This window comes from Thunnus albacares, chromosome 12 (genome assembly GCF_914725855.1).
Source record: "Thunnus albacares chromosome 12, fThuAlb1.1, whole genome shotgun sequence".
Taxonomy (NCBI): Eukaryota; Metazoa; Chordata; class Actinopteri; order Scombriformes; family Scombridae; genus Thunnus; species Thunnus albacares.
In genome coordinates, this window is record NC_058117.1 from 7,615,827 (window position 1) to 7,640,053 (window position 24,227).

A 24,227-nucleotide genomic window follows, 5' to 3' on the forward strand; every position below is an offset into this window, starting at 1 on the left:
GGAGATGTTAGCTTGGCTTAGCATACAGACTGGAAACAGCTAGCTTGGCTCCATCCAAAGTTGTTGTTGTTTTTTTTTTGTTTTTTTAAATCTTTCCTCTCTGTACAACCACACCTTGTTGTTTTTACATTTTAATATTAAAAGGATTAAACAAAAAAGATGTTACAACTTATCTAGTTAGCTTAAATGGTGGTAGGATTGCTTAAAACTGTGGACAGAGCTAGGCTAGCTGTTTACTCTTGCTTTCAGTCTCAATGCTAAGCTAGGTATTTCCCAAAATGTCAAACTACTTTAAAAACATTAGTGTGCCAAAGTGACTTCAGAGAACATGTGTCTTCATCAGGAAATTAGGGTGCTGTGTTTCTCTCTGAAGTGGTGTACAATGTCACTACATGTTATCAAATGAAATGTGAAGTGGAGCATTTGGGACAAAGGCTACTGGGTGGGGTGGTGTGCCAGGACCAGGACTAGTTCGACCCTCACAACATATCACTGTGTGCATGTGGTCACAAAATCCTTGAAAGCACCTGGATGAGCAATGTTAAGTTATGTTATGTTATGTTATGTTATGTTATGTTATGCTATGCTATGCTATGCTATGCTATGCTATGCTATGTTATGCTATGCTATGTTAAATGTTATGTGAACAATTTGTTAACATTATGTTTAACTAATCTGTGTTCCCAGGGTTGCTTTGTAGCTGTGACACTAGAATGTAAAGAATTAAAGAATGTGATTCATACATGAAACATTAAATAAAACAACAAAAAAAAAGCTTGTGTAGGCACTGATCTCACACACCTGAATGGTTGTGTCCTTTAAAGGAGTGTTATGACTTCTCCAGTCCTGCAGAGGGCAGTCTCTTCCTGTCTTCTTGCCCGGAGCAGACGTGGAATTCAGCCGAGGGCTGCTGTTGAAGCTCTGCTGCAAGGTGGCCTTGGACTCAAACAGGGCACACAGCGCTCTGGTGCCTGAAGCCTCCCTCTGAGGCAGGACGTCCATGGAGCGACTCCTCGACAGGCCAAAGCTTCTAAAAGATCCCTGCAGGGCCACATTCTCCTTGCTCTCCAGCCTCCTCCATCGAGCCTCCACACAGCTTTCTGGCACCTAGAAGGCAGTGTTTGATTTTTATGTGTTCAATGGTTGTGATGTTTGTCACATTTAATGATTAAAAAAGAAAACATTTATTACCTGGAGTTTATGCTCTGCCTTTTCAGAACTCCTTAAATCGTCACAGCTTTGGTAACTGTTTGAACAAATTTATTGACAAATGTATTAACAATGATCCTTTTGACCAGGAAGTTGCTGATGTGAATTTAGGAAAAGCTTGGTGATTTGTGAGCAATAATCAAGTAACACTCTCTCTACTACTGTCTAGTTGCCCTTTAGACTCCTCTAATCAACATTTAATGACTGTGTAATGTGAAAGGAGTTGCTCGTATGACCTGAGAATTATCACACAAGTCTGCACTTTCCTTCAGCTCTGTGGAGCTATGTACTGTCTTTAAGTGCTTTGAGTGCCGTGAGAATGAATCACTGTGGTGGTTAATTCTCACTGCTTTCGTCAGTATCATTTCCAGCTACAACAGGTGGCTGTTTTCAGCAAAAATACTCTGATAAACTGTACACTACCTGCCCAGCTCCAAACCACAGATAAAGTTAGCAACTAGCTGCAGAATACAGTGGAGAATTTAGCAGCTAAAGAGACACATATTTCCCTCAAGAGTTGGTAGAAGCCAATAACAGAGCTAATCTGACAGTGAATACTGGACCTACATTCACATGGAGGTCAAAACACGACTCCAAACAAGAGCCACTGGACACCCAAATGCTCAACTGTCATTCAACAGTGGATACCAGTGGAAGTCTCTGGTTGTACTGGGAATCTCCCACTGTGTGTAAATGTATGAACATGAAGCAATGCTTGGTAGGAAAACGCACCACTCAAGTATGCGCAGTCAACATGCTTGTTAATACGTTAATGAACAAGTGTACATATGCATATGTAAGGTGCAGAACTTACCGTTGCACCAGCTGAGACACAGACTTCCTGTCCCAGCGGGTGGGAGCTGGCATGACCCATGACCTCTCCTGAACCCCAGAAAGGTTCTTCAGGGACTGGGTCCTCCTCAGGCTCATCACCTCAATAGCAGACCCTCAGCAGCTAGAACGAGGAAATTTTACTGATGTGTGACAACAGCCTTAAACAGTCTCAGTTGGAAACAGGATTTATTTATGTGCGTTTGTATGTTTACAAATGATTCATACCAGACTATATAACATCTAAACAAAGATAAATCAATAAATTCTTGATTGATCTTGTAGAATTCAAGCATGCAATGCTGAGGTTTAACTTCATGTGAGTTACTATATAACAGATTGTCACACTGACAGTCATATGACTCTGTTAATGTTTATGAACTCCTGCAAACCCAAACTATGACTGTTTACTATTGTACAAACAGTAAAGAGTTGTTGACAGGTACTCTCAAAAAAAAGAAAGAATAAAATTATAGATCTAAATTTTGAACAAAGAATTTTGTATTTTATAAATCCACGCAGGTAGACACAAGTAATTCCCAGACACCTTAAATCAGTGAGCGATAAAGAATAACACAGTCACAATACTATTATTACAAATAAAGGTTTACGCTGCTCTGTCTGCATAATTAAGATAATATTCAACCACATACCTGAAGAGAAGAAGAAGTCACCTGTGCATCTCTGTCTTTGAGGCTGACTTGTGGTTTAGGAGCATCTCTCACAAGACACAGCAATTTCCTGTGGCCAAAGTCCTGAAACACCTTGTGATCTGCGGCTTCCGGATATGAGATTTGCTATCATCACATCACCTGATAAATGTCTCTGACAGATCAATAAAACACAAGTCTGCACAAGATGATTTTTATTATGTAAAGCAGACAACAAATTACATATTCTACCTTTTCATAACCACATGAAGTTTGTATTGAAATACTAATGACAGTGATGACAGAGTGAGGCAATAAAAAAACACGGAGAAACCAGACCTGTGTGTACTATGACAGCTGGTCCACTCAGATGTCAGCGTTGAGATGCCTGGCATAGCCCCTCTGTTACTGTATCTCATGCCAAAACTCCTAGCAGCAGCATTTTATCTGCACCTCACATGCTTACCATATAGCCACTTTATCACTGCAACATGAGTCACATTCGTTCACCCTGCACGCCATTATTCCTCAATGTGCTTAAACAGAAGATAATGTGTTAAATTGCTCCTGCTGGGAGATAATCTGCTGCGTGCCAACAGGACAGGAAAAGCTGACACTGCATGTAAATCTATGTGGCGCTCATTCCTGTTGATGATAACAGTCTGCTGATGCTCAAAGGCTGGAATTAAAATTCTGAAATGTTGGCACATGATTTTTATGCACCAATAAATGTAAGGGAACTTTATAATTTAATTTTCTTGAACACAGGAAACATGAGGTAACCATTAACTGTCATAAGTTTTTAATGTCGACAGACAGCTGATGGTGTTATTTTACAGATCCATCATAGAATCAGTGCTTACCTTCTCACTGAGCTGTTGGTCTGGGATTTTAAATGTACAAATCAGGAAATTAGGAAACATTATTAAGGCTGCATGCAAAATCATTGATGATACATTTATAACAGACAAATCACATGAAAAGCTAAATCCATCCATATCAATATTCTCTCAAGGAATTTGACATTCTGCCCTCTGGTCAGAGATACAGATTTCCAAAAACTCAGTGCAGCAGGTTCAAGTTTTTGATTATACTATGTGCAATATGTGTGCTTAATGCTAACACATTATAAACTGCTCCTTGATTCCTTACACAGCTTAGCAATTAATGTTCTCATATCTGTATTCTTCTTGTCACTGTCTGAATTGTATAGTAATAGTATAATAGTAGCATAATATCTGTCTGTGTTTTTGTTGTGTTTGTTTTTTCATGGTTTTGTGTTTTTATGCTGCCTCGCTGCAAAAAGAATTTCCTCATGTGGAACAATGAAGATCTGAACTGAACTGAACTGAATTGATAAGTGTTCAACATTGCAATGCACAAACTACAATCTAAAATCTAAGGATCAGAGTTCCTTCGAAACAAGGACAAAGCAGAAGAAATTAAAGAATAGTTGGAGAAGTGATGATTTAGAGGAAATCTGCTTTGTGTTTCATGGCCATTTACAACTCTTTAAAACTCCACATCCATTTTGTTGCTTGAACTGAGAGATATCTATTTTTACTTATTTCTATTATTCATGTATAATTTTAATTGTATGTTCTGTCTGTATTACCTTTTTATATTCTTATGTATGTTATTGTTCTTCAGTATCCTGTATTGTTTTTTGAGTCTACTCAGGTCTCCTTTGACAATGAGACGTCAGTCACAATGAGATTAAGTATAGGTTATACATTGTGTATGTTTTATACCATTATGCTGATAATATTTCTTATATGTAACCGCTAGCCAGATTAACCCACAAGGGGAACCTGGGTAGTAATGAAGTAGTAGTTAGTAATGAATAACTAGGATCCTCTTATCTCCCTGTGAATACATTCATTTGGGAAGATGCAACATAGAAGCACAAAACTGAAACTGAAATGAGATCAGGTAATAAACAAGGACTCAGAGTAAGGCCCTCATCATGTCACCTGGTGTGAGATGATGAGGTCCACATTCACAAACAAAAGTTGAAATTAAATAGCACAAACCAGCTGACACAAAATAAACAATAAGATTTTGGGCCTTTTGGGGCGAGTTGCCCTCTTTGCCCAGATGATTATCCAGCCTCAATCTGACTGCATTACTCTACCTGATCATTAACCTTGTCGACCTCCAGTGGAGAAGAGGGAAAAATGCTGCAGAGAGCCAGCCATTTTCTTATTCTCTTATTCATTAACATCTAACAGCCAGTAGATGGCACCAGAGCAACATACTTCCTCTTGTCTGTAACAAAAGTGGTTAAAGGGCAACATAACTGCATGCTTCTTGTCAGGACATTAGTTGTTGTATTTTACATTTTGCCTTTCAGTGCATATTCATGCATGGTAACTGTCTGCAATGCTGTAGGCTTGTTGGATTGCATTTGTTCACACACATGATGTACCTTTAAAGTATGCTTTGTACAAATGTTAAGAGTGACAGTGGAGTCAGAAAACAGTCAGGGGTCTAACAGTTGCGTTGTCAGGATTTAATGCAAGTGTTTTGCCAGCTGCAATGGAAGAAGAGAGAGGCGAGGGATTGAGCAAGAAGGGAGAGGGAGGGAGGGGGGGAGTCAGACAATCTCACCCACACAGCTCTACAGAACAGTCAGTACTGGCCTGAACAGCTGAGAACAGAGCAGGTCTCCTTCCTGCTGCTGCTGCTGCTGCGTGCTTCTACAAAGACTCACATGGAGCCACATGTGACAGCCAACACCAACAGCAGAATACACTGTGCTGGAACTCTGAGAGCACAGGAGCTCCCACTGCACGGCTGAGAGCCAGGCGCAATCAGTGGCAAGAAGAGAGGAGGAACACACACTGTGCATGCACACACACACACACACATACACACACATATACACACACACACTCTGTTAGTCTGTAAATGTGAATGCATAATGAAACGGCCACAACAGAGGCATAAAGAGAAATACGTCCCTGCTCAGTGTCACATTTTACTACATTCCTTCAGGGAGAACGCCTTTTAGGTCCACATTGCATCACACAGGCCAGTTTGTAAGTTTGTAAGAAAGGTTGCCACTGATCTCTGGTTAATGTTGACAAGGGGCTCATTGTTGATGAGGGAATGTCAAACCCAATCACACAGCTGCTTTGCTGTTACAGCTTGTGCTGCTCACATGCAGCCACAGATAAGATCACTTCTGTTGAAAACTGTAGTTGTGTAACCTACTGTGGGCTGCAGCTGCACTTGCTTTTGCAGCAGTACTGTAAAGGTGATAATACATGCAAAGATAAAATAAAAGTTAAACATATTACTTAATAAAAGATATGTCTCCTGTACAATGCCTTAAAATATTACATTAGCATAGTAGCTTTTAGCCTTACTGTTCCTAGCAATGACAAGGCTCTTAAGTGAAGGCATTTGAATTATACATTGTAGTTCATCTCAGTGCATGCACTGTGTACTGTGCCAGGAGATCACTTTCAAATCAAGTTTTCAGCCTAGATGTTACATGGAAAGCATCCCACTAGCTCTGCTACAGAGATACGATATCACCCGTGGACCGGCCCCAAGATTAGGCAGCAGTACACTTGGCACAAGACCAGCTCTGGCCATTAGGGTGTCACAGGAAGTTCTCTGGTGTCACCGCCTAAACTGATACCACTGCACAGACAAAAGGATGGCAGATGACACATCACTTAAGGTGTCACTGTTGTGAAATCTTACCCCAAGTCTTTGTCTGATGGCATTTTACCACACAGGAGAAAGTGAGACTGGCGTCTCTTTGATGGACGTTTGGCTCACAGTTGAGTTTAAAGGTTCTGAAAACCTATTTTCTTAATCAACGTCTTACATTGAGGTCCCACATGAAGTTAGAATGGTTTTGGTTATTGAGTCAATCTTTCCATGCAAGTCTGTTTCTCTCTGCTGTAATCACACTTTTATCATTAAAGTCCATGTTAAGCAATGAAAAATATGTGTTCTGAGTTCTGTACCACAGAAAAATGTGTAATTAGCCACCCAACCAAATTTGAAGGATTAAAAAAGTCACCAAGTATATAAAATTAGGTTTCAAAACTGTGGAAAAATAAGCAGTATTCTCTGCTCTGAAACACTGGGGGCGTGTTCACTGAGGGCGCTGACAGCATGGCCCAAATTAACAGTCTCTGAGTCAACAACGCTCATACCAAACAAATTTAGAATAGGCCTTGTTTGTAAGTGTAAGACAAGCAACATGGATGATATTTTACGAATAAAGTGACTAGGAGCCACTTAAGTCGGCACATATTTTGTAGGTAAATGTGGACTTATTTCAGTAAAAATGTAACTTAAATGACTAGTTAATAAGTGACCCGTCACCAATCACCATTATGTTAAATTGTTGGGTTTTTCCAATGGAGCTCAGTGCACTTAATGTTTCATTTCACGCCCACCTAAAAAATCCACAGTTCAGTACTACATAGTTCACAGTCCTTTCACATGCTTTTAGCAATTATTTTCTAGCATGTATAAAGAAATCTCTTGTTTTCCTTCACACAGACTTTAAAAATGTAAAAATATCAAATCCTGATCATGTAGGAATTGAATCTGCTTTGAATCACTGTTTCTGTAGAATATCATGTTGAATTGTCTGAAAGGGAGAAATACACACCTCTATTGTAGGGTTATGTGCTTATGGTACCAGCACTGTCGATCAAAATGATCATGATCTGAGTTTTTGAGCGTTAAACTCTTAATAAATGATAACTAACAATGTTTTTTTTCTTCCAAATTTTAACTTTGCTTGTTGCTTATTTAGTCATGGATATTTATAGTTTATTGAATATTTGTTGTTATAGAGAGATGCTTAAAGACCCCCTCCAATCAAAAATGTGTTTTACTTATTATTACTTCACTTGGATGTTTGAGCTTCACTATGCAGAATGATGCAAATGTATCTGCTGAAGGTGGGAAGTTTCTCTGTGCTCACCCTAGATCTGAGTTTAAGTTTAAGTGGTGGGCCTACAAGCATTTGTGGCATCACAACTACTTTGAAGGCCAATTGCAGTCCAGTATGCAACTTACATAAGTGTCCAGCAATTAAACTGGATATCTGGCAATTCTGGATTTTTCAATGAGGGGGAAGAAGGAGATTGAATATTAAGGTTTCAATGAGGTAATTGTACTTTTTTGAGGAAAACAAAGTAGACGCATATCATTATAAGCAGAACATTTAATTTAATAATCAATATCAATAATCAATCATTTAATATCAAACCATTAATACTCATTGAATGCCTGCAGTTTCCCCTTATATCTAGAAAACCTGATGACACTTCTTCAGACATAAAGACCAACAGATGAGTAAACCTGAAATCAAATAAAAAAGAACACCAGTGACGTGAAAAACGTTGACAGTAATGATTGCATAGATGTTGATGTTGATGATGATGGCAGTAATACTACTGCTGCTCATGATGATGAGGGCGACATAATGATTCACTCCATTTCCTGTAGAATAGAAACGGCTGGGCTATATTTGCACTTGCGACCATGGTGACAACTGTCAAAATATGACATCAGTGGCTATGAAAGAAAAGGAGCCAACTCATGTGTTCATGTGATATTTCCACAAGAGGAGCCGGAGTAAGACGTCAGCGATGTAGAGAGAGAACGTAGGAGTATATTCCCTGTCATGAGGGAGTGATTCATGTTTCTTTTTTATTTATCTATCTAATTTATCTATCTATCTATCTATCTATCTATCTATCTATCTATCTATCTATCTATCTATCTATCTATCTATCTATCTATCTATCTATCTGTCAGCAGGTTCCTCCAGTTGTCACTTTACATTAGCACCTCACTGGAGAACAACAACAATACACAGTATGACACTACCTGATACTTCCTGGTATGTCCAGGGAAACTGACAGCGGTCCTTAAAGAGGGCTAAATATCCGAGATAGAATCCACAGGAAGGATGGAACTAGGGCACAGTTTCACATGCCTGAAGCTTTGTCAAACTTCGTCAGTATGTGTCGCTGTATGTGGGCCATCGCTGGCACAGCTTGACTGAAAATGGGGCCACAAAAGCCAGTGGCAGCAACCTGAGAGGCTGCCAGAATGTAGGTTAACTATAAGTTACATAACGTGGGATCTGGACTGAAAGCAGAGTAATGGTTTGCTCTCACTGTGTCTGATAGTACGAGCAGATATGAGACAGGATCATCGGTCAGATGCAGATTATTGGCGGGTGACAATGTTGAAGAAAAACAGCTTTGAAATAATGAATCACAGAGGAGTTTTGTGCTGTGGCGCAATGTGTCACCTCTTCATTGTTATTTACATGACATGTGAATGGCATTAAATCTGCCAGTTTCTTTAGTGGAAACTGCCACCTCGCTCTCTCTAATTCCAGTTCATCATGTCCGATACTGGATGTCCCTATAGGCTCCAGCCCTCTCCAACTAGGTTTTACCTGAAACAGTGACAGTGCCTGTGTATACACTGTACATGTTAATCTAAAAATGACTACTGCAGTGCAGTTTGAGTGAAATATTAATTTTCCCCCTTGACTCAGCTGCTTCTCTGTAAGTGCTGCATTAATGTTGCCTGGAAAAGGGAGGATCAACCTCCTGACACATTTAAGCACACTACGCGCATGCTTTGCGTGGTAACAGCCAGCAAAAGGAACAGGAAACTCCAACTGTAGCCTATTGCACACATTTATTTTTGGCCGGGCAGTGTGATTGTGCTATAAATAGGCATGAAGCCTCATGGAGCACTTTGATCATGTGTTATGGGTAAGTCACATCAAAATCTCAGGAAACACAGAATGATACACCTTCATTATTCAATATCAGTACACTTACTGATAAAGAGTCCAATTTATAGCAGAGAATGAAAGGCAAATCCTGTTTTTTTATGTGTTCTTTCACTAACTTAATCCTCCCTTCCCTGCTGCACAGTCTCCCTGGTGTTTACTCTCCACACAGGTCAGTAGAAAAGAAACACACACACGTATTAAAGCGATCCCAGCCAAAGTGGGTCACACTCTCATAACACACTTCCACTGAGTGCTGAGATCAGGACGAGCAGTCCTTCCCATGGCCAGAGTGTCTGGACCGACAGGTATTTAGGTATTAGAGCAGTTTTCAAACTGAAGCACTGTGTCACTGATGTGTATCAACATGGGGTCAAAGCTCAAGCGCAAGAGTATTTTCATCTTGTCTGTTCCTCCGTTCATCTGTCTGTCCATCTGTTAATCTGCCGGTCTGTTTGTCTGCCTCTCTGAGCTTCATTTTCCTCCCAGTCGGGGACATAGAGTAGCCTATGATTATCTTTAAAAGCAGAGACACTGGAATGTTAATCCAGTCACTTTAATTTTTCTCACTCCGTAGTTTCATGAAAACCACAGAGTCAACAGTCTGATGACTTCAAAGTAAGTGTGTGCATAGACAAACGTATATTCCTTACTTATGCCAACATCTGTTGATAAGAAACAGAGTATAATAGATAAGGGAAGAGGATTTCTCCTTGAGTAGAAGAGGCATAGCGCTTTACTCTCAAATCCATAATCCGTCCCATCTACAGCTCCTTTACGCTGCAGGGAGTTTCCTGGAGTTTAGGAGTGTCTGAATTACAATCAGCATCACAGAGGAACACCAGTGAGTCATATAATGTAAAGTGAATACTTGGCAGCATGTGTCACCTTTATGTAACAGAGGACTTATCAGTTTTATAAGAGGTCTGAAGGCATTTTACAACAGACACAAAAAGCCAAGACAGTCTGGAAGCAACAGAAGACCATAAGAAACCGATCACCTAAGTGTGAAATTCAACCACTTCTGAATATTTAATGTCGAAATATGAATATCACCTAATTTGAAACTCGCCCACGAAAAAAGGTTTTTGCAAATTTTTTGTAACTTAAAATGAGAGTTTCAATTCAGTGGTATTTAAATGTCAATGCCTCCTGAATTTCTAGTATATCTGTCACAAACACTACATATATATAATATCTGTAAGGAGAGATGTTTGAACAAGATACACAAACTACTAGATAACAACACAATAGCCTAAAAATAAAAATAGAAACACACAATATTCACCTATTTTAATTTAGAGTATCTCTATCATTGTTAACCCTCTCGATATTATTCAGCTTTTTTCAAAAATGTATTTAACTAAAAATTATTAGGTAAATTACCTAATTTCTACAGAATTAAACATGACCAAGATGAGTACGTTTGTTCCAACTCGTTTATAATGGTGGCTGATTGCCGTCTGATAATCACCAGCTGAAGGTTTAAAGGTTATTTATTTAGCACCACATCACTAGTGGTTACAGTGCAGCGTGAGCACAACAGACAGGAATCTGTGGGCGGAAAGTCAGTCATGAGCGTCTCCTGCCTCTGCGTCTGTCCGTCCGCGTCAAGACGGTCAGGGGAGCCGCAGAGAGGAGCGAGAAGAGTCACTGCAACACACTTCCTGTTTCGTTTGGCAGATTATCTAGAAGTTTGGGCTCAGGCAAATATTAAGGTATAAGCCTTGAAGCGTTAACAATGGGGAGTAGAGTTGGGAAAAGACTTAATTTAAAGTTGGAGTATAGTTGTTTTGGCACCAGGTTTAACTAATTTGACTAATCGTGATTGCCAGACTAGTGAAGGTGTTGTGAAATATATACATCCGTTTGAATCAGTTAGAAAATAGTTGCTGCTGTTTCACAAGGTGTACTATCATGTGAAAGTTATATTGACAACTTGTGTCTTATATTTCTTGCATAAACAACCAAAACAAATGGGTAGCCATGCGCATGCGCGAGGTATTTGTCGGTTTGATAGTTATCACGGGGGTGAAGTATCTTGCTCCTACGTTTGTGATCTTTGGGAGCTCCCAGCTGAGTCCTCTCATGTTCACACTGGTACTACAATGCAGCTTCACTTGTACACTGAGGGACACACAATGCTCAGCTGGCCGGACTGTGGACAAGACCCATAAACTTCGTGTCACTTTCAGCCTTTTGTTATTATGCTGACTCTTAATTCTTGGTGAGTAACTGACAAAAGAAAATAAATCACTGTCCCGCTGTAGGGTTTATTATGTGTTTGTTATTAATTAGTTCATGTTCTGACCTTTCTATGTTTTTAAGCTTAATGATGTTTACACTGTACTAGAGTGGCATGTTTCGGTTAAATTTTGGCAACTACTGGACTCGTTGTCGTTCTTTTTTTTTAGTGCGAGTTATAAATTCACATTTTAACACCGACATGGAGACTCAGTTTAAAATTAGTCTGAATGTTTTGGACAAACTCCGTGTGTGCGTGTGTGTGTGTGTGTATGCGCGCGCGCGCGCGCGTGTGTGTGTGGTGTGTGCTGTAAAGAAAAGCAGACAGGAGGGGAACAGTGTTGTCACTGTAGCTGACATGATCGCCGTGTGTCTCCACAAGGGGTGAAGAGGTCAGCTGCCTAATGACTGTTATTATGCCAAACAGGAAACGACTCCTGCGTAACATTCCTGAAGGGATTTAAAGTGTGACTGAACACAATGGCGTCATGGTATTTTTTTCACCCCCACTTTAAACAGCCATAATAACGTATACAACTACTACTACAAACTACTACATTAATACTGTGTGGTCCCCCCCCCCCCCCCCCCCCCCAATCCCTCTGCTGCACGTGAACGCGTACTTGCCTCTGCTGCTTTGAACCTCTAAATTATTGATGTGGTCTCAGTGGAAACATGCATGTAACATCTTTCTGCTCTGTCGGATATTAAATGCAATAAATGTGGTATAATTGGGCCATATGCAGCTATAATGGCACTGCATTGCAGTATTAATTAGAAATACAATCATTTGACTTTTAGGAATAGGCTACTTAACAGCTGTACAGATGTGTTTTGCAGGGAGAAATCCCTTTACATCTTACTGCCTATGCAGCAGAGTTCTACTGTGTAAACAGTGTAATGGCACAAGAGGCTGTCTCTTGTTTCACCTCTTATTTGCTGATGGATCCAGGAAGTTGCTCACTCTGAGTGCACACACACACACACACACACACACACACACACACACGCTGGCACACAAAGACATGCACACACAGCCTTGCTGGTCTAAGTATTTGCTTACTATAGACAATCAGAAAGCCCCTTGTCTTGTGGATTGTGAATGACTGTGTGGGTGCAGGGAAGTTGCAGAGTCCACTGGAGGAAAGCAGCGTGCCAATGCAGAAATAAGTAGCCAGTAGTTTACATAGCCTGTTTTCTCAGCAGAAGCAATGCCACCTGGTGTACTTTATCTTTAAAAAAAATCACACACTGTACTGTGTCAGTGGCTGGTGTTAGGTTAAACACTCCCTAACTGTCTTTTTTATGGGACTTGAGGGGTGCTCAGTCTAAATCCTGGTCAGCTGCTGGATCGTGATGTTGTTTAAAGAACCCTAAATGTCAAGTTGTTCTTATTTTTTGAGCCATAAAGAAGAGTATAATTTTTATCAGTGAACATTCAGTTTGTAGGTTTGACTGTTTTATACTAATGTGTCCAAAGTAGAGCTGAAATGATTAAGTGATTAGTCAATCAGCAGAAAAATAATCAGCAAAAGTTGTCAACAATCGATTGATTGTTTATGTCATTTTGTAAGGATAAAATGCCAAAAACTCTCAGATTCCAGCTTTCCAAAGAGAATAACACTAAACACTAGACTGAAAACCTTTGGACTGTTGCTCAGAAAGAACAACAGTCTTTCTGGTTTTTAGGAAAATAGTGATGTGCGTTTTGACTATTTTCTGCCATTTTATGGACCAATTAATTACTAACTAAAATAATAATAATAATAGATTGTCACAGCCCTAAATCAAATGATAAATTTGACACAGTCAAAAGCTACTAGCATACATCTAAGAGGTGATAATCTCCCTTTGTTTCCAAAAATGAATTCACAGCTTCTACACACATACTGGTAACTATGACAAACAACAGCACAACACCACTCTCTTTTCCAGCAAACTTCACTTTTACCCCTGCTAAAGTTTGTAACCCTGAAATTGCTCATGTTTGGATTTGTTTTCCATGTTCACATCCAAAAATAGCAGCCACTTGAACCACTGCCCCCCCACCCCCCACCCACCCACCCACTGCCTTTGGACAGTCCGTTTCCACATATTCTTCACAAAAAACTTGAGGAATCATTGGAATGTTAATTACTCTGCTGGGAAAAGAAAAAAAAGAGCTGTTGATTTTTTTTTTTTTCTTTTACTCTCAAGTGCTCAGCTGGTAATGAGCAAAAGTAGGATTTAAGTTCACATTTGTACACTTATGAAACACCAGTTTGAAGGATAATCACTATCAAGATGTAATTAGCCTAAACAAACTTGTGTCCTGAAACCGGCTCGACCAGCAGAGGTGCAGCTCTCTGCTCTTTACAGGAAAGACCTCTGATTCCTCCAAGTTGTCACTTTCAAAAGATGTATTATTTGGCTGTTGACATTTGGTCTCTCATACAGGAAAGGAAACACATCATTATTGCTGTGTTACTAAATTGTTATTCCATCATTTATTCATTGATTTACATTATGTCTCATTTTATGTTTCTGGGATAGAAATGCTGCTTTGGAGAAAGCCACACAACTCAGGACTGGTTTTTGTCCTCTAATAGTATTGATCTATACTATTATTACCACAGTATGATAAATATTTAAACCAATGTCGCTGTTTTTCTTTGTGTTCATACAGAATATACATCAACCACCGCAACCAAACCATGAGAGGCATCCTCAAGAGAAAGTTTGCAGAGGTAGATGACAATCCCTGCTACTCCTCCTCCTCACTCTCTTCCCCTGCCTCCTCAGAGTGGGAGTCTGACGGGGAGAGCAGCTCCTCTGACATCCAAGATTTCACACCGCAAGGCCCTTCTCCACCCACCAGCTTACCCAGTGAGTCTCCAAACCAACCGACCACTGTTTTATCCACCCCTCTTTCAAATAATGCAAACCTCTTCCTTATCTGGCTAGTCTCCCATCGGTGTTTTATAGGAGTGTCTCTTATCGCTCTGCAGCAGCCCTGTTATGACTTATAGATATGAAAATGCTAACCTTAGGGCCACTCTAGATAATGCAGTGAGAATGGCTCGCCTCTCGGCTGTCTGTCTGCTTGTGTAGAACATCATTTGCCTGAGCAATAGGATGTTGTGGAATCAATTTGAATAGCAAGGTCCCTTTTAAACGAGTGGCTTTATTCAGATATCAGAGCTGCACGCCACATCGCTCATCGTTTATTGTGCTTGCAATGACAAAAATATGCAATTATTGTTGTACAGTCTTAAACCTCAAATATTACATTTGTAATACAGCCTGTTATTTTGAGTTTCACAACTGAGCCATGCTGCAAACAGTGCCCCGGTGTGGAGCATGCTTTTCAGACAGAGAGAGCAGCTGAGACAAGCTTAGCCAACTGGCTTCAGTTGTTTACTGACTTTTGGAACTAGAGTTCGTCCTCAGTTATGTGTGAAGGTCAGACAATTTGTTGTAACCAAACTGTTAAAGCAAACAGTCACCTGGTGGATATTAAAGACTTTGCTGGCAGACAGATTCTAATTATGTTCTTGCAAACCTTTAAAGAGCTGCAGGTTTACCTCCTTTCCCTCTCTGCTGTTGATCTGTCCACTGTTTGTCAACTCTTTTCATGGTATTTCCTTTCCTCATTTATGTTCAACCATTGACTCGAGACACTGTAGTAAAGCACCTGTAGTGTGTCACCTAGTGGCTACTCAGAGATCTACACAACACAAAGTCTGTGTCAAAGTTCAGGGTCTGTATTTATAAAATAAATACAGGCAGTTATCCAGGTTTTAACCTGACAAAACCTGACAGCCTCATTTTTCTGATGGTTTTTGGTGTCTCTCTCTCTCTCTTTCTCTCTTATGTAACCAGTTCAGTCCATCCTGAAGAGGCCCAGGCTGACGAATAGGCAGAGTAATGTGCGCTTTGACCTGGTGACAGTGTTCAGTTTCCCACGTTGCCAGGGCTTCACCAGTGTGCCCAGCCGTGGAGGTGCTACCCTGGGCATGGTGCAGAGGCACAGCACCCTCCAAAGGTTCACGGTAGCGGAGCATGCAGTGGAGCAACGGCACAGACGCAGAGAGAAGCTCCGAGACAGACTGAGAGAACAGAGGCTTGAAGCGTTGAAACACAAAGTGAGTGCACTTGATTTCTACTGTGGTTAGCGTGCCTCATCTACACAGCAGTTTTCTTATTTAATCTGATGTGCTGATTGCAGTTGATCACCAGTGGAGCCATTGACCAGAGAGAAGCAGACAGGCTCACAGTGGATCAAGTCCCACATGAAGACATTGACGTCCACATCAGTGATTCTGAGCTGGAGGATGGGAGTTTCCTTCAGCCGTACTCCTCCAGACAGCGGCAGGCTCTCCTCCTGGCAGCGGGGGTGAAGCGCATTGACAAGGAGGAGAAGAGGCAACTTCATGCCTTGCGTGTCTCCAGGGAGGACTGTGGATGTGACTGCCAGGGCTTTTGTGAGCCAGAGACCTGTGCATGCAGTCTGGCAGGCATCAAGTGCCAGGTACGACACTTAGCCATACACTTAATTACTTCAACCTGGAATTTCCCTGCTGACAAATTTGCTGTGGCTCACTTTATCTTACGTGTGAGTCGGTTTAATGTTTTATTTTCTATCTATGAGCTAACTATCTCAGCCATTTATCCATTACTTTTAGCTATTTCATTACTGTAATAAGTAGCCAATCAGGAGCTTGTGTCTTAGAAAACAAGAGTAAAAGCTGTAAACAGTGAAGGAATTTTGCAGAAAACCTTTTGATTTATCACACATTTCAACACATCAACACATTTTCTCTACATTTGTTTCTCAGTGGTTGTTAACTTCAGGTGTTAACTTGGTGTCCAGACTTTTAACTGTATTGAGTAAACTAAACCCACAGTACTAATTTTCTCCTCCTGCTTTTTTGTCACACAGGTGGACCGTTTCAACTTCCCATGTGGCTGCACTAAGGACAGCTGTGGAAACGCTCAGGGACACATCAAGTTTGACTCCAGACGTGCACAGACCCATTACATCCACACTGTCATGAGACTGGAATTGGAGAGGCGCCTGCAAGATGAAACACTGAGCCGAGAGGACCAGACTGGACTTCCAGAGGACCTTGTAGAGTATGAGGACCAGGGTAAGACACACTCGGTGAACAGTGCACAGGACAAAACCTGCCCCTTTGGGTTTCCCCTGGAAGAAGATGGTCTTCCTCTCACCATGCCCGCCACTCCTTCCTTCCATTTCGACGCAGAGCGGTCAGTGGTGGAGGAGAACAGCTGCAGCAGTGACATGACTGAATCCTCCTGCTCCTCCACTGATTCTGATGCAGGAGGATGTCATACTGAGAGTCAGAATATCCAGGAAGTTGATGGAGGGTTGTCCCGTACCCTCAGCATCTGTGACTCTGAAAATAATAACTACTCTATGTGCAGCCAACTGAGACACATAAGAGAACCACTGACGCAGAAGAACAACATTTCTGCCACTTACAGCACAACTACTGACAGTATGGAACCACTCACAGCCAACACATTCACAGACAATATAAGCAGGACCTCAGTGACAGCTTATCTGGATGAAAATGCAAACCAAGCCAGAGATTTATTTGATGATGACTCTCTTGAGGACTATCCCAACACTCCCTCCCCCACTGTGGACTATTCCTCAAGCAGGTACATGGACCTGAGTCTCTCCTCCGACTCCAACCTGGAGTTCTTCGACTGTGACTACCCCTCCGGACCACTGCACAGCTCCTTCAAAGGACACAGACACTCAGACAGCTTTCCCCATCTCCAGCTGTTTAGCTCTGTTCATTTGCCACAGAACGAGTCGAGCACCTACCTCCTGGAGTCTCTGATCGGCCTGACTGAACCGAGCCCAGAGCAGGTTTAAGATAATCAGCTCTTATAGGTGATTCAAAGAACTCTTATGACATGACAAGAAGCCATGTGAGAGAATTATAAACAAAGTTAGCACTTCTTTTATGTATTTGTAATATTTCAATGTACAAAGGATGATTTATAAAATATTTTTTCCAAGCTGGATATTTTTTCTATTGCCTAAAAATAATTTGCCTTTGTTTCGGAGAAACCACACTTAAGTAATCTAATATATGTCCTTATTTTTTATTTTTTGAACCTTTTATAATGATCTTTGAAATGTTATTTAATTTCTTCTTATATATCATGGCCACAGAGAATATTGAATTCTGATTGGATGGAGGGTATGCATTATTTTCAAAAAACCACTTTGTTCTGATGCAGCAGCCTTATCACTGCTCAAAGTGAAAACTCGTATAGCTGGAACTAAATCTTCTTTTTGTTTTCTAGAGTAGAAGTTTAAAGTAATGTTTATCCCCAAATTAAGACAGGTAGCAGCTCCACAGAGATCTCATGTAAAGGTCATATTGCCTCAAAGTAATAAAAATACCTTTCATTTTGCTGGAAGCTGGTCATGGTATAAGCAGGATAATCCACTTTGACATATGCAGTTATGAAAAATAACACTCCTCTAGTTTTAGTCTCTAAATTGTAATATATTTTCCAATAACTGCCTGGCTCACTGTGAATTATCCCTTACATGCTTAACAATATGTTTAGAATATCTCTGTATTGGAGTAATGAAATAAAAGATTTTTATTTATTAATTCACTGAGGTCTGAAATGTGTCTGATAATTTCTATGCATCAGCCCTTTTTAGGATGTCCGTGAAGAAAACAAGACTAGACGAGGATGAAGTTATATGAGTTATAGTAACCTCAATAATGTTAATAATGGTTATCGGATTTAGTGTTGTCTTTGGCTTTGTGATAATTGGTGTGAAACACTTGCTTCTAGCTGACCCTAAGAGTAGATCTAACTCCTCAAAGTTTCCCTTGGTTTTCTGTTATCATACACAACAATTATCAATAGATTCAGGTCACACTCCAGTATCTAACTCAGTCCATGCTGGTTTACATATTACTGCTTAAGTTTATCGATTTACAGTCAGTATGATTAAAAGTAGCCTCACTGATTACTGGACTTAAATTATGCCGTATTAGGCCTATTTCATGGTAGGCGTTGTGACTCGTAATGGCAGGAAACGCACAAGAGTAACTAATAAGATTAATGATGGTTCCGAGTGGTGTCCCAGTAAACCATTCCAATCAGCCAGTATATACAGTCCCAAGACCCAAGGAGCTGGCTCACCTACTCGTTATTAATGTTATCTATTACACCTGTGCTTTTCCTGTAATAACATGTCAAAATGTCTGCCATGAGAATGGTCTGCTGTCGTGGTTGTTTTTATGCTCACTATTTTATCATTACATCATCACATTATTATGTTTATTATTATGTTTACATATGTTTTGAGCTTTGATGCAGATTTTACTTTATGGAGGTCATATCAACAGTAGAGGCGTCATGAGCACAACTGGTTGTGTTTAATTTATGAAGGCAAGGGGAGGACATGAAGTATACTAAGTATTCATTCTCACACTGAACGCTCCTACAACTATTACTGCTACTAAAAATAGTAATTTTACGTACAAATAAAACAATATTCACGCAGTCATTTAACATTACAGTCTTTTTAGTGCCAAAATCCCTCTTTTTGTTACTATACTTCCACCACACCTCAACAGGGAAACACTATATTATGTGATATGATTAACTCAGACTGCTGAAGCCTCATATAAGCTTCTGATTATCTTTTAAATGCATTTTTGCACAAAATGACTGTGTGGACACACTGTGGATTTTGGCCTCCATCACTAACATCGAAGGCACACTTGAAGGGGATCTTTTAATATCCAGTATGAACAGGGGGAATGATTACAGCGAGGAAAACCTATTTCACTGTTCATATGGACACCTGACTGTTGTTTTAAAACACACTTAAAACTTACGTGTGTGTGTTTGTCTGACTTATTCTACTTTCAGGGACACATTTCAGACTAAAAGACCAAAAGCCATGTCCCCAATTTGGAAAGTGGTTAAGGTTAGGGTCAGGGTTTGGTTTAGGCCCGTAGTGGTTATGGTTATGGTTATGGTTATGGTTATGGTTAGGATTGTAAGTCTATATAATGTCCACAAAAGTGACCTAAGTAAACCTATCTCTCTCTCTCTCTCTCTCTCTCTCTCTCTCTCTCTCTCTCTCTATGTGTGTGTGTGTGTGTGTGTGTGTGTGTTGGATAGCAGCGATGCTCGATTGTTTTGGGCTGCAGATAAGATGGCCACAGACTGTCAACCGCGATAATTCTCACTCTCTTATTATTTTTCTTGTGATATTAATATTTGAAAGTCCCTGAGTGAAATGGGTTTATCTCAGAGTTCAGACGTGTCCGAAGGAGGGACGTATGGATACCATGTGCACGGCGTAAGACCCTCCAGTTCTTCAGTATCTTGAGATGTTACTGTATGCTAACTGTAAGCTAAGTGTTGCTGCAGACCCACCGGTAAAACCTGTGAGGTGGCACTATTTAGCTGCTTAATCGAAGTGGACGCAATTATATAACGTATGCTTGTATTTAATTGTTTTATTGGTAAGAAATAAGCTTAAATTGAGGCTTGTAACTTGTCTCAAAAGTCTTCCTACATTATCTTCCAACATTAGCTTGTTTTATGTCGTTTAATGCAAATTCATTTGAATGCTGGTAGCTAATACTTTGTTCAAATGTACAGTTCTTGGGTCTAAAACAGAAAAGGGAAAAGTGTACTGACAATGAATAAATAAACTGCCTCATGCCTCATGTTTTATAACTGTTACAATAAAGGTACATTACAAAATAGTGCTGAAATTATTCTTTTCATCACTGCCCGAAAGAGTCAAAGTCCAAAATTGTGCTTCAAGCTTCTCACATGTGAAGATGAAATTAGCTGCTTTTCATGCTAAATTGAGTATATTTGAGTTTAAGACAAAGTCAGTGATTTTATTACTTTGGAACGAAGAAAATGAGCTTTTCAGTATTTTCTGACATATTAGACTGAACTATTAACTGAGTAGTGAAAATGTATGCTGCTAAACAATAAATAATATTCTTTGTTGGCAGTAGAAGAGGCTACGGTTTAGATTATCTAAAAAACATACTGTATTCATTTCCTAATTATTATTCTATAGCATGTTTTATGTGTAGATGAAGCTCTATGGGTTATATTATGTTGCTTGTGTTGGCTTTGACAGGTGCAGCCAAATTCACCTGCAGAAAAAGGCGGACTGCAGCCCTTCTTTGACTTCATTCTGTCTCTGGACAACAAAAGACTTGTAAGTTTATTGATTGTTAGATAATAAGCACTTAAGTCAGAAGTCACTGAGAACTGGAAGACCATAAATAATGAAAAAAAAAACAAAGTTAACACCTTAACCTCAGTTAAGTCCTCTCGTTACTTTACGACAGAATGAGGAAAATGACCAACTAAAGGAGATTCTGAAAGCCAACATGGAGAAAGCGGTGAGGATGGAGGTGTACAGCACTAAAACCACGAGGGTTCGTGAGCTGGAGGTGGTGCCCAGTAACATGTGGGGAGGACAGGGCCTGCTGGGGGCCAGTGTTCGCTTCTGCAGCTACCAAGGAGCCAATGAGAATGTCTGGCACGTCCTGGTGAGCTGCTTCGATTTCAGCTTCTATACTCATGTCTGCATCATCGTTTGTCTCATAGTAGAAATTACATGTCTTTCTTCTCTAGGATGTGGAAGCCAGTTCACCTGCTGCTCTGGCAGGGCTTCAGCCCCACACTGACTACATCGTTGGAGCAGATCAGGTTTTGCAAGATGTGAGACTCGTTTTCATTTGATGCATCTTTGTTACAGTCAAGTTCGTACATTTGCCAAAGTTTGTTCATGTGGGATTTTACATGACCACGAGCAAATAAACTTTAAAATTAAAAAAAAAAAATAATCATTTAAAAGTTGTACCTATTTAAGCGTCTTCAAAAGATGATCTGCAATTAATTCAGTTGATGCTGATTTCCAGTCAGAAGACTTCTTCTCGCTGATCGAGGCTCATGAAGGGAAGCCCCTAAAGCTGCTGGTTTACAACACACTAACAGACAACTGCAGAGAGGTGGTGGTCACACCAAATGGAGCGTGGGGAGGGGAGGGCAGGTATGTAACAATACACATAAACAAGCAATTTAAGAGAACATACTGTGGAGTATCACCTTGAACAATCCTATTTTATGATATTTTTAAATACATCAGTCTTTGTTAAAGTACACAAAATCAGTTGGTCTTTAAATAAGAATAAGGCTTTTTCAGGTTATACAGCATTATTTTACATGGTAGTTAGTATGATTTGGGTATCAGTGGTGTTATAATGAGACTTGTTGCATTTCAAAATGTTTGTTTTTAGTTTGGGTTGCGGTATCGGTTATGGCTACCTGCACCGAATCCCTGTACATCCTGATGTATTGACAGTGAAGCCCTCCACCCCTCCTCCTCCTGAGGAGACGCCCTCTCCAGAGCTGCCTACTCATGGATTCACAGAGGTACATAAAACCATCAGCTGATCCAGTGGACTGTATTGAATGAAGGCGACAGCAATCAGAGGCAGAAACACAGATTTCACATAATGTTACATGAGATCAAACTCTTTGTAGTAGCAGTGAAGCTAATCACTGTTTTTTTTGTTTCCAGACGCCTTTGTTGGCACCTTCAAGCCAAAGTGAAGGTGCGACAGACTTGGAGCAGGTCATCCTCATGGAAGCTCCTCTACCTCCACCCATCCAGAGAGTCATGGTCCCTAGTGAGTTCAGATATTAACTGGTTTTAAATCATTTAGCACAAAAACTTCTCACCATCTGACATATGTTGCCTCTGTGTTTGTTCATATCTCATCAACAATGTCGCATGTCGTTTTTCCAGGCCTCTCTGATTCCGAAGTGGCAGTGATGAACCCTGAACCTGCTGATCTGGTGGACAGGCTGGATCTGTCCATGTCGTCCATCGACATGACCAACACTTCACTGGCTATGCACGAGGAGAAAGATGGTGAAATCTCTGGTGTTGGTAAGTTAACACAGCAGCAGTTCATACCAGACTGCTACAGAGTTTGTTCACATATACTCACTTATTAGCTATTAATGCATTTCTGGCAGCCATCTTTACTGTTAATCCATGATTTCCTGTTGCGCAGAGGAGCTGGACGACAGTGAACTTCGCTCATCATCGGAAGACACCCAAACTGAGCCACAAGAGCTGAGCTCCCAGGCAGCCATGGACCTCACTTCTGCTCTCGCTTCCACTGACAGTTTGTCGGATTCAGGCGTCCCACCGGCAGAGCCATCTAACCTCGAGTCCACAGACCTGCTCGGCCCTCTCTGCGAGTCTACTGATAGCCCAAGTCCACCTATGGATGCCCCGTCTCTCCCCGTAGAGCCAGTAGAGCCTCCTGCTGAAGACCCTCCCTCCCCACCTCCTGTCGATCTCCTCCCAACCTCGATCGCCGATGAGCCCGCGGTGGATGATTCTTCCGCTCAGGCCATCGTGGATGCAGCAGAGCCTCAAGTGTTAAGCTCAGCGGAGGAGCCTGCAGAGCCTCAAGACGAGGCTCCCGCTCACCACTGTGGACATGAGGGCGATGAGGAGGAACCAGAAGAGCCACCTCTTGAGTAAGCTTACATCAGGCCACACAGAAAATAGAAAAATGTAAAACAAAGTCGACAATCACCTTGTTTTTTTTTTTGTTTTTTTTAAAGAAAGAATAGATATGAAACACAGGACAGACTGAGGGAAAAGGTGGCCTGTCTTACATAAGTTTACGGCTCCATCACCAGAATAGTTACACTACAGAAACCAGCTGTTGCTAGGATAATATTTTTAGACACCGTAGTAACATCCTGTTTGTTTCACATGAGAGAATTTAAAGTTACTGCTCATTTGTAAGCTAAAAAGGTTATAATGTTGTCAACTCTTTTCCCTTGCCTGGTGCGACATTAGATTATACGGGTGACGAGACTTTGATTCTGGCACACTAATGTAACGACTACTTGAACACTTCCAAAGATAACTTACTACAGCAAAGCACAGCTGCACCATAACACCCATAACACTACTGTATCATGTTCTTCAAACTCTCTCTGACTGTCGGCAGTTCAGATGAGTTGTTACAGTCATGGTGCAAGTGTAACATTTGTTGTCGATGTGTTTTGAAGAATATTAATAAGGATACCCTGAACAGAGCTTTTAAAAATAAATAAAGATGACAAGCAGGGAAGTTTTTATACTAGTTTACGGCCCACATATTTGATCTTAAAGTGCTTTCGCTGTGGTATGAGGGAAACTATTCATCCACTTTTACTGAGTTTAACCAGTCAAGTACATGTTTTTACACCAGATTTGATGAGGCCAGTGCATTTTAAATACTTAGCATTAATTTGAATATTCTGCATTGCAGCCTGTGATCTATTTGTAAACTATTTTTACTGCTTGTAAAACTGGAATTATGTCCCGATGTCTCTTTCAACATTAGTTTGTAATTTTTTTTGTGATCTATGCAACAGTAGATGAGTACTGCCTGTGACTT

General features: G+C 40.6%; 2 protein-coding genes across 2 annotated transcripts; both read left to right on the plus strand.

Moving 5' to 3' along the window:
* Nucleotides 1–11,583: 11,583 nt before the first annotated feature.
* Nucleotides 11,584–18,372, plus strand: LOC122994441 (cysteine/serine-rich nuclear protein 1-like). Its single transcript, XM_044369127.1, has 5 exons — nt 11,584–11,710; nt 14,393–14,592; nt 15,589–15,851; nt 15,935–16,237; nt 16,649–18,372. Exons 2-5 carry the CDS (start codon nt 14,421–14,423, stop codon nt 17,612–17,614), a joined length of 1,704 nt encoding a protein of 567 aa, XP_044225062.1. The 5' UTR covers nt 11,584–11,710; nt 14,393–14,420; the 3' UTR covers nt 17,615–18,372.
* A 1,524-nt stretch (nt 18,373–19,896) lies between these two features.
* On the plus strand, nt 19,897–23,396 carry gorasp1a (golgi reassembly stacking protein 1a). The gene is made up of 9 exons (XM_044367111.1): nt 19,897–20,083; nt 20,888–20,968; nt 21,102–21,305; nt 21,391–21,477; nt 21,678–21,808; nt 22,056–22,191; nt 22,340–22,448; nt 22,568–22,711; nt 22,839–23,396. The coding sequence occupies exons 1-9, from the start codon at nt 20,021–20,023 to the stop codon at nt 23,315–23,317; spliced, it is 1,434 nt and encodes a 477-aa protein (XP_044223046.1). The 5' UTR covers nt 19,897–20,020; the 3' UTR covers nt 23,318–23,396.
* Nucleotides 23,397–24,227: the final 831 nt, after the last annotated feature.

Excerpts from the sequence above, each read along its gene's own strand:
- LOC122994441 (XM_044369127.1), top strand. The coding sequence starts at position 14,421 with ATGAGAGGCATCCTCAAGAGAAAGTTTGCAGAGGTAGATGACAATCCC. Across the intron at positions 15,852-15,934 it reads TTGAAGCGTTGAAACACAAA|TTGATCACCAGTGGAGCCAT; the intron begins GTGAGTGCACTT and ends TGCTGATTGCAG. Across the intron at positions 16,238-16,648 it reads TGGCAGGCATCAAGTGCCAG|GTGGACCGTTTCAACTTCCC; the intron begins GTACGACACTTA and ends TTTGTCACACAG.
- gorasp1a (XM_044367111.1), top strand. The coding sequence starts at position 20,021 with ATGGGTTTATCTCAGAGTTCAGACGTGTCCGAAGGAGGGACGTATGGA. Across the intron at positions 20,084-20,887 it reads ATGGATACCATGTGCACGGC|GTGCAGCCAAATTCACCTGC; the intron begins GTAAGACCCTCC and ends TGGCTTTGACAG. Across the intron at positions 22,712-22,838 it reads TGGTGAAATCTCTGGTGTTG|AGGAGCTGGACGACAGTGAA; the intron begins GTAAGTTAACAC and ends CCTGTTGCGCAG.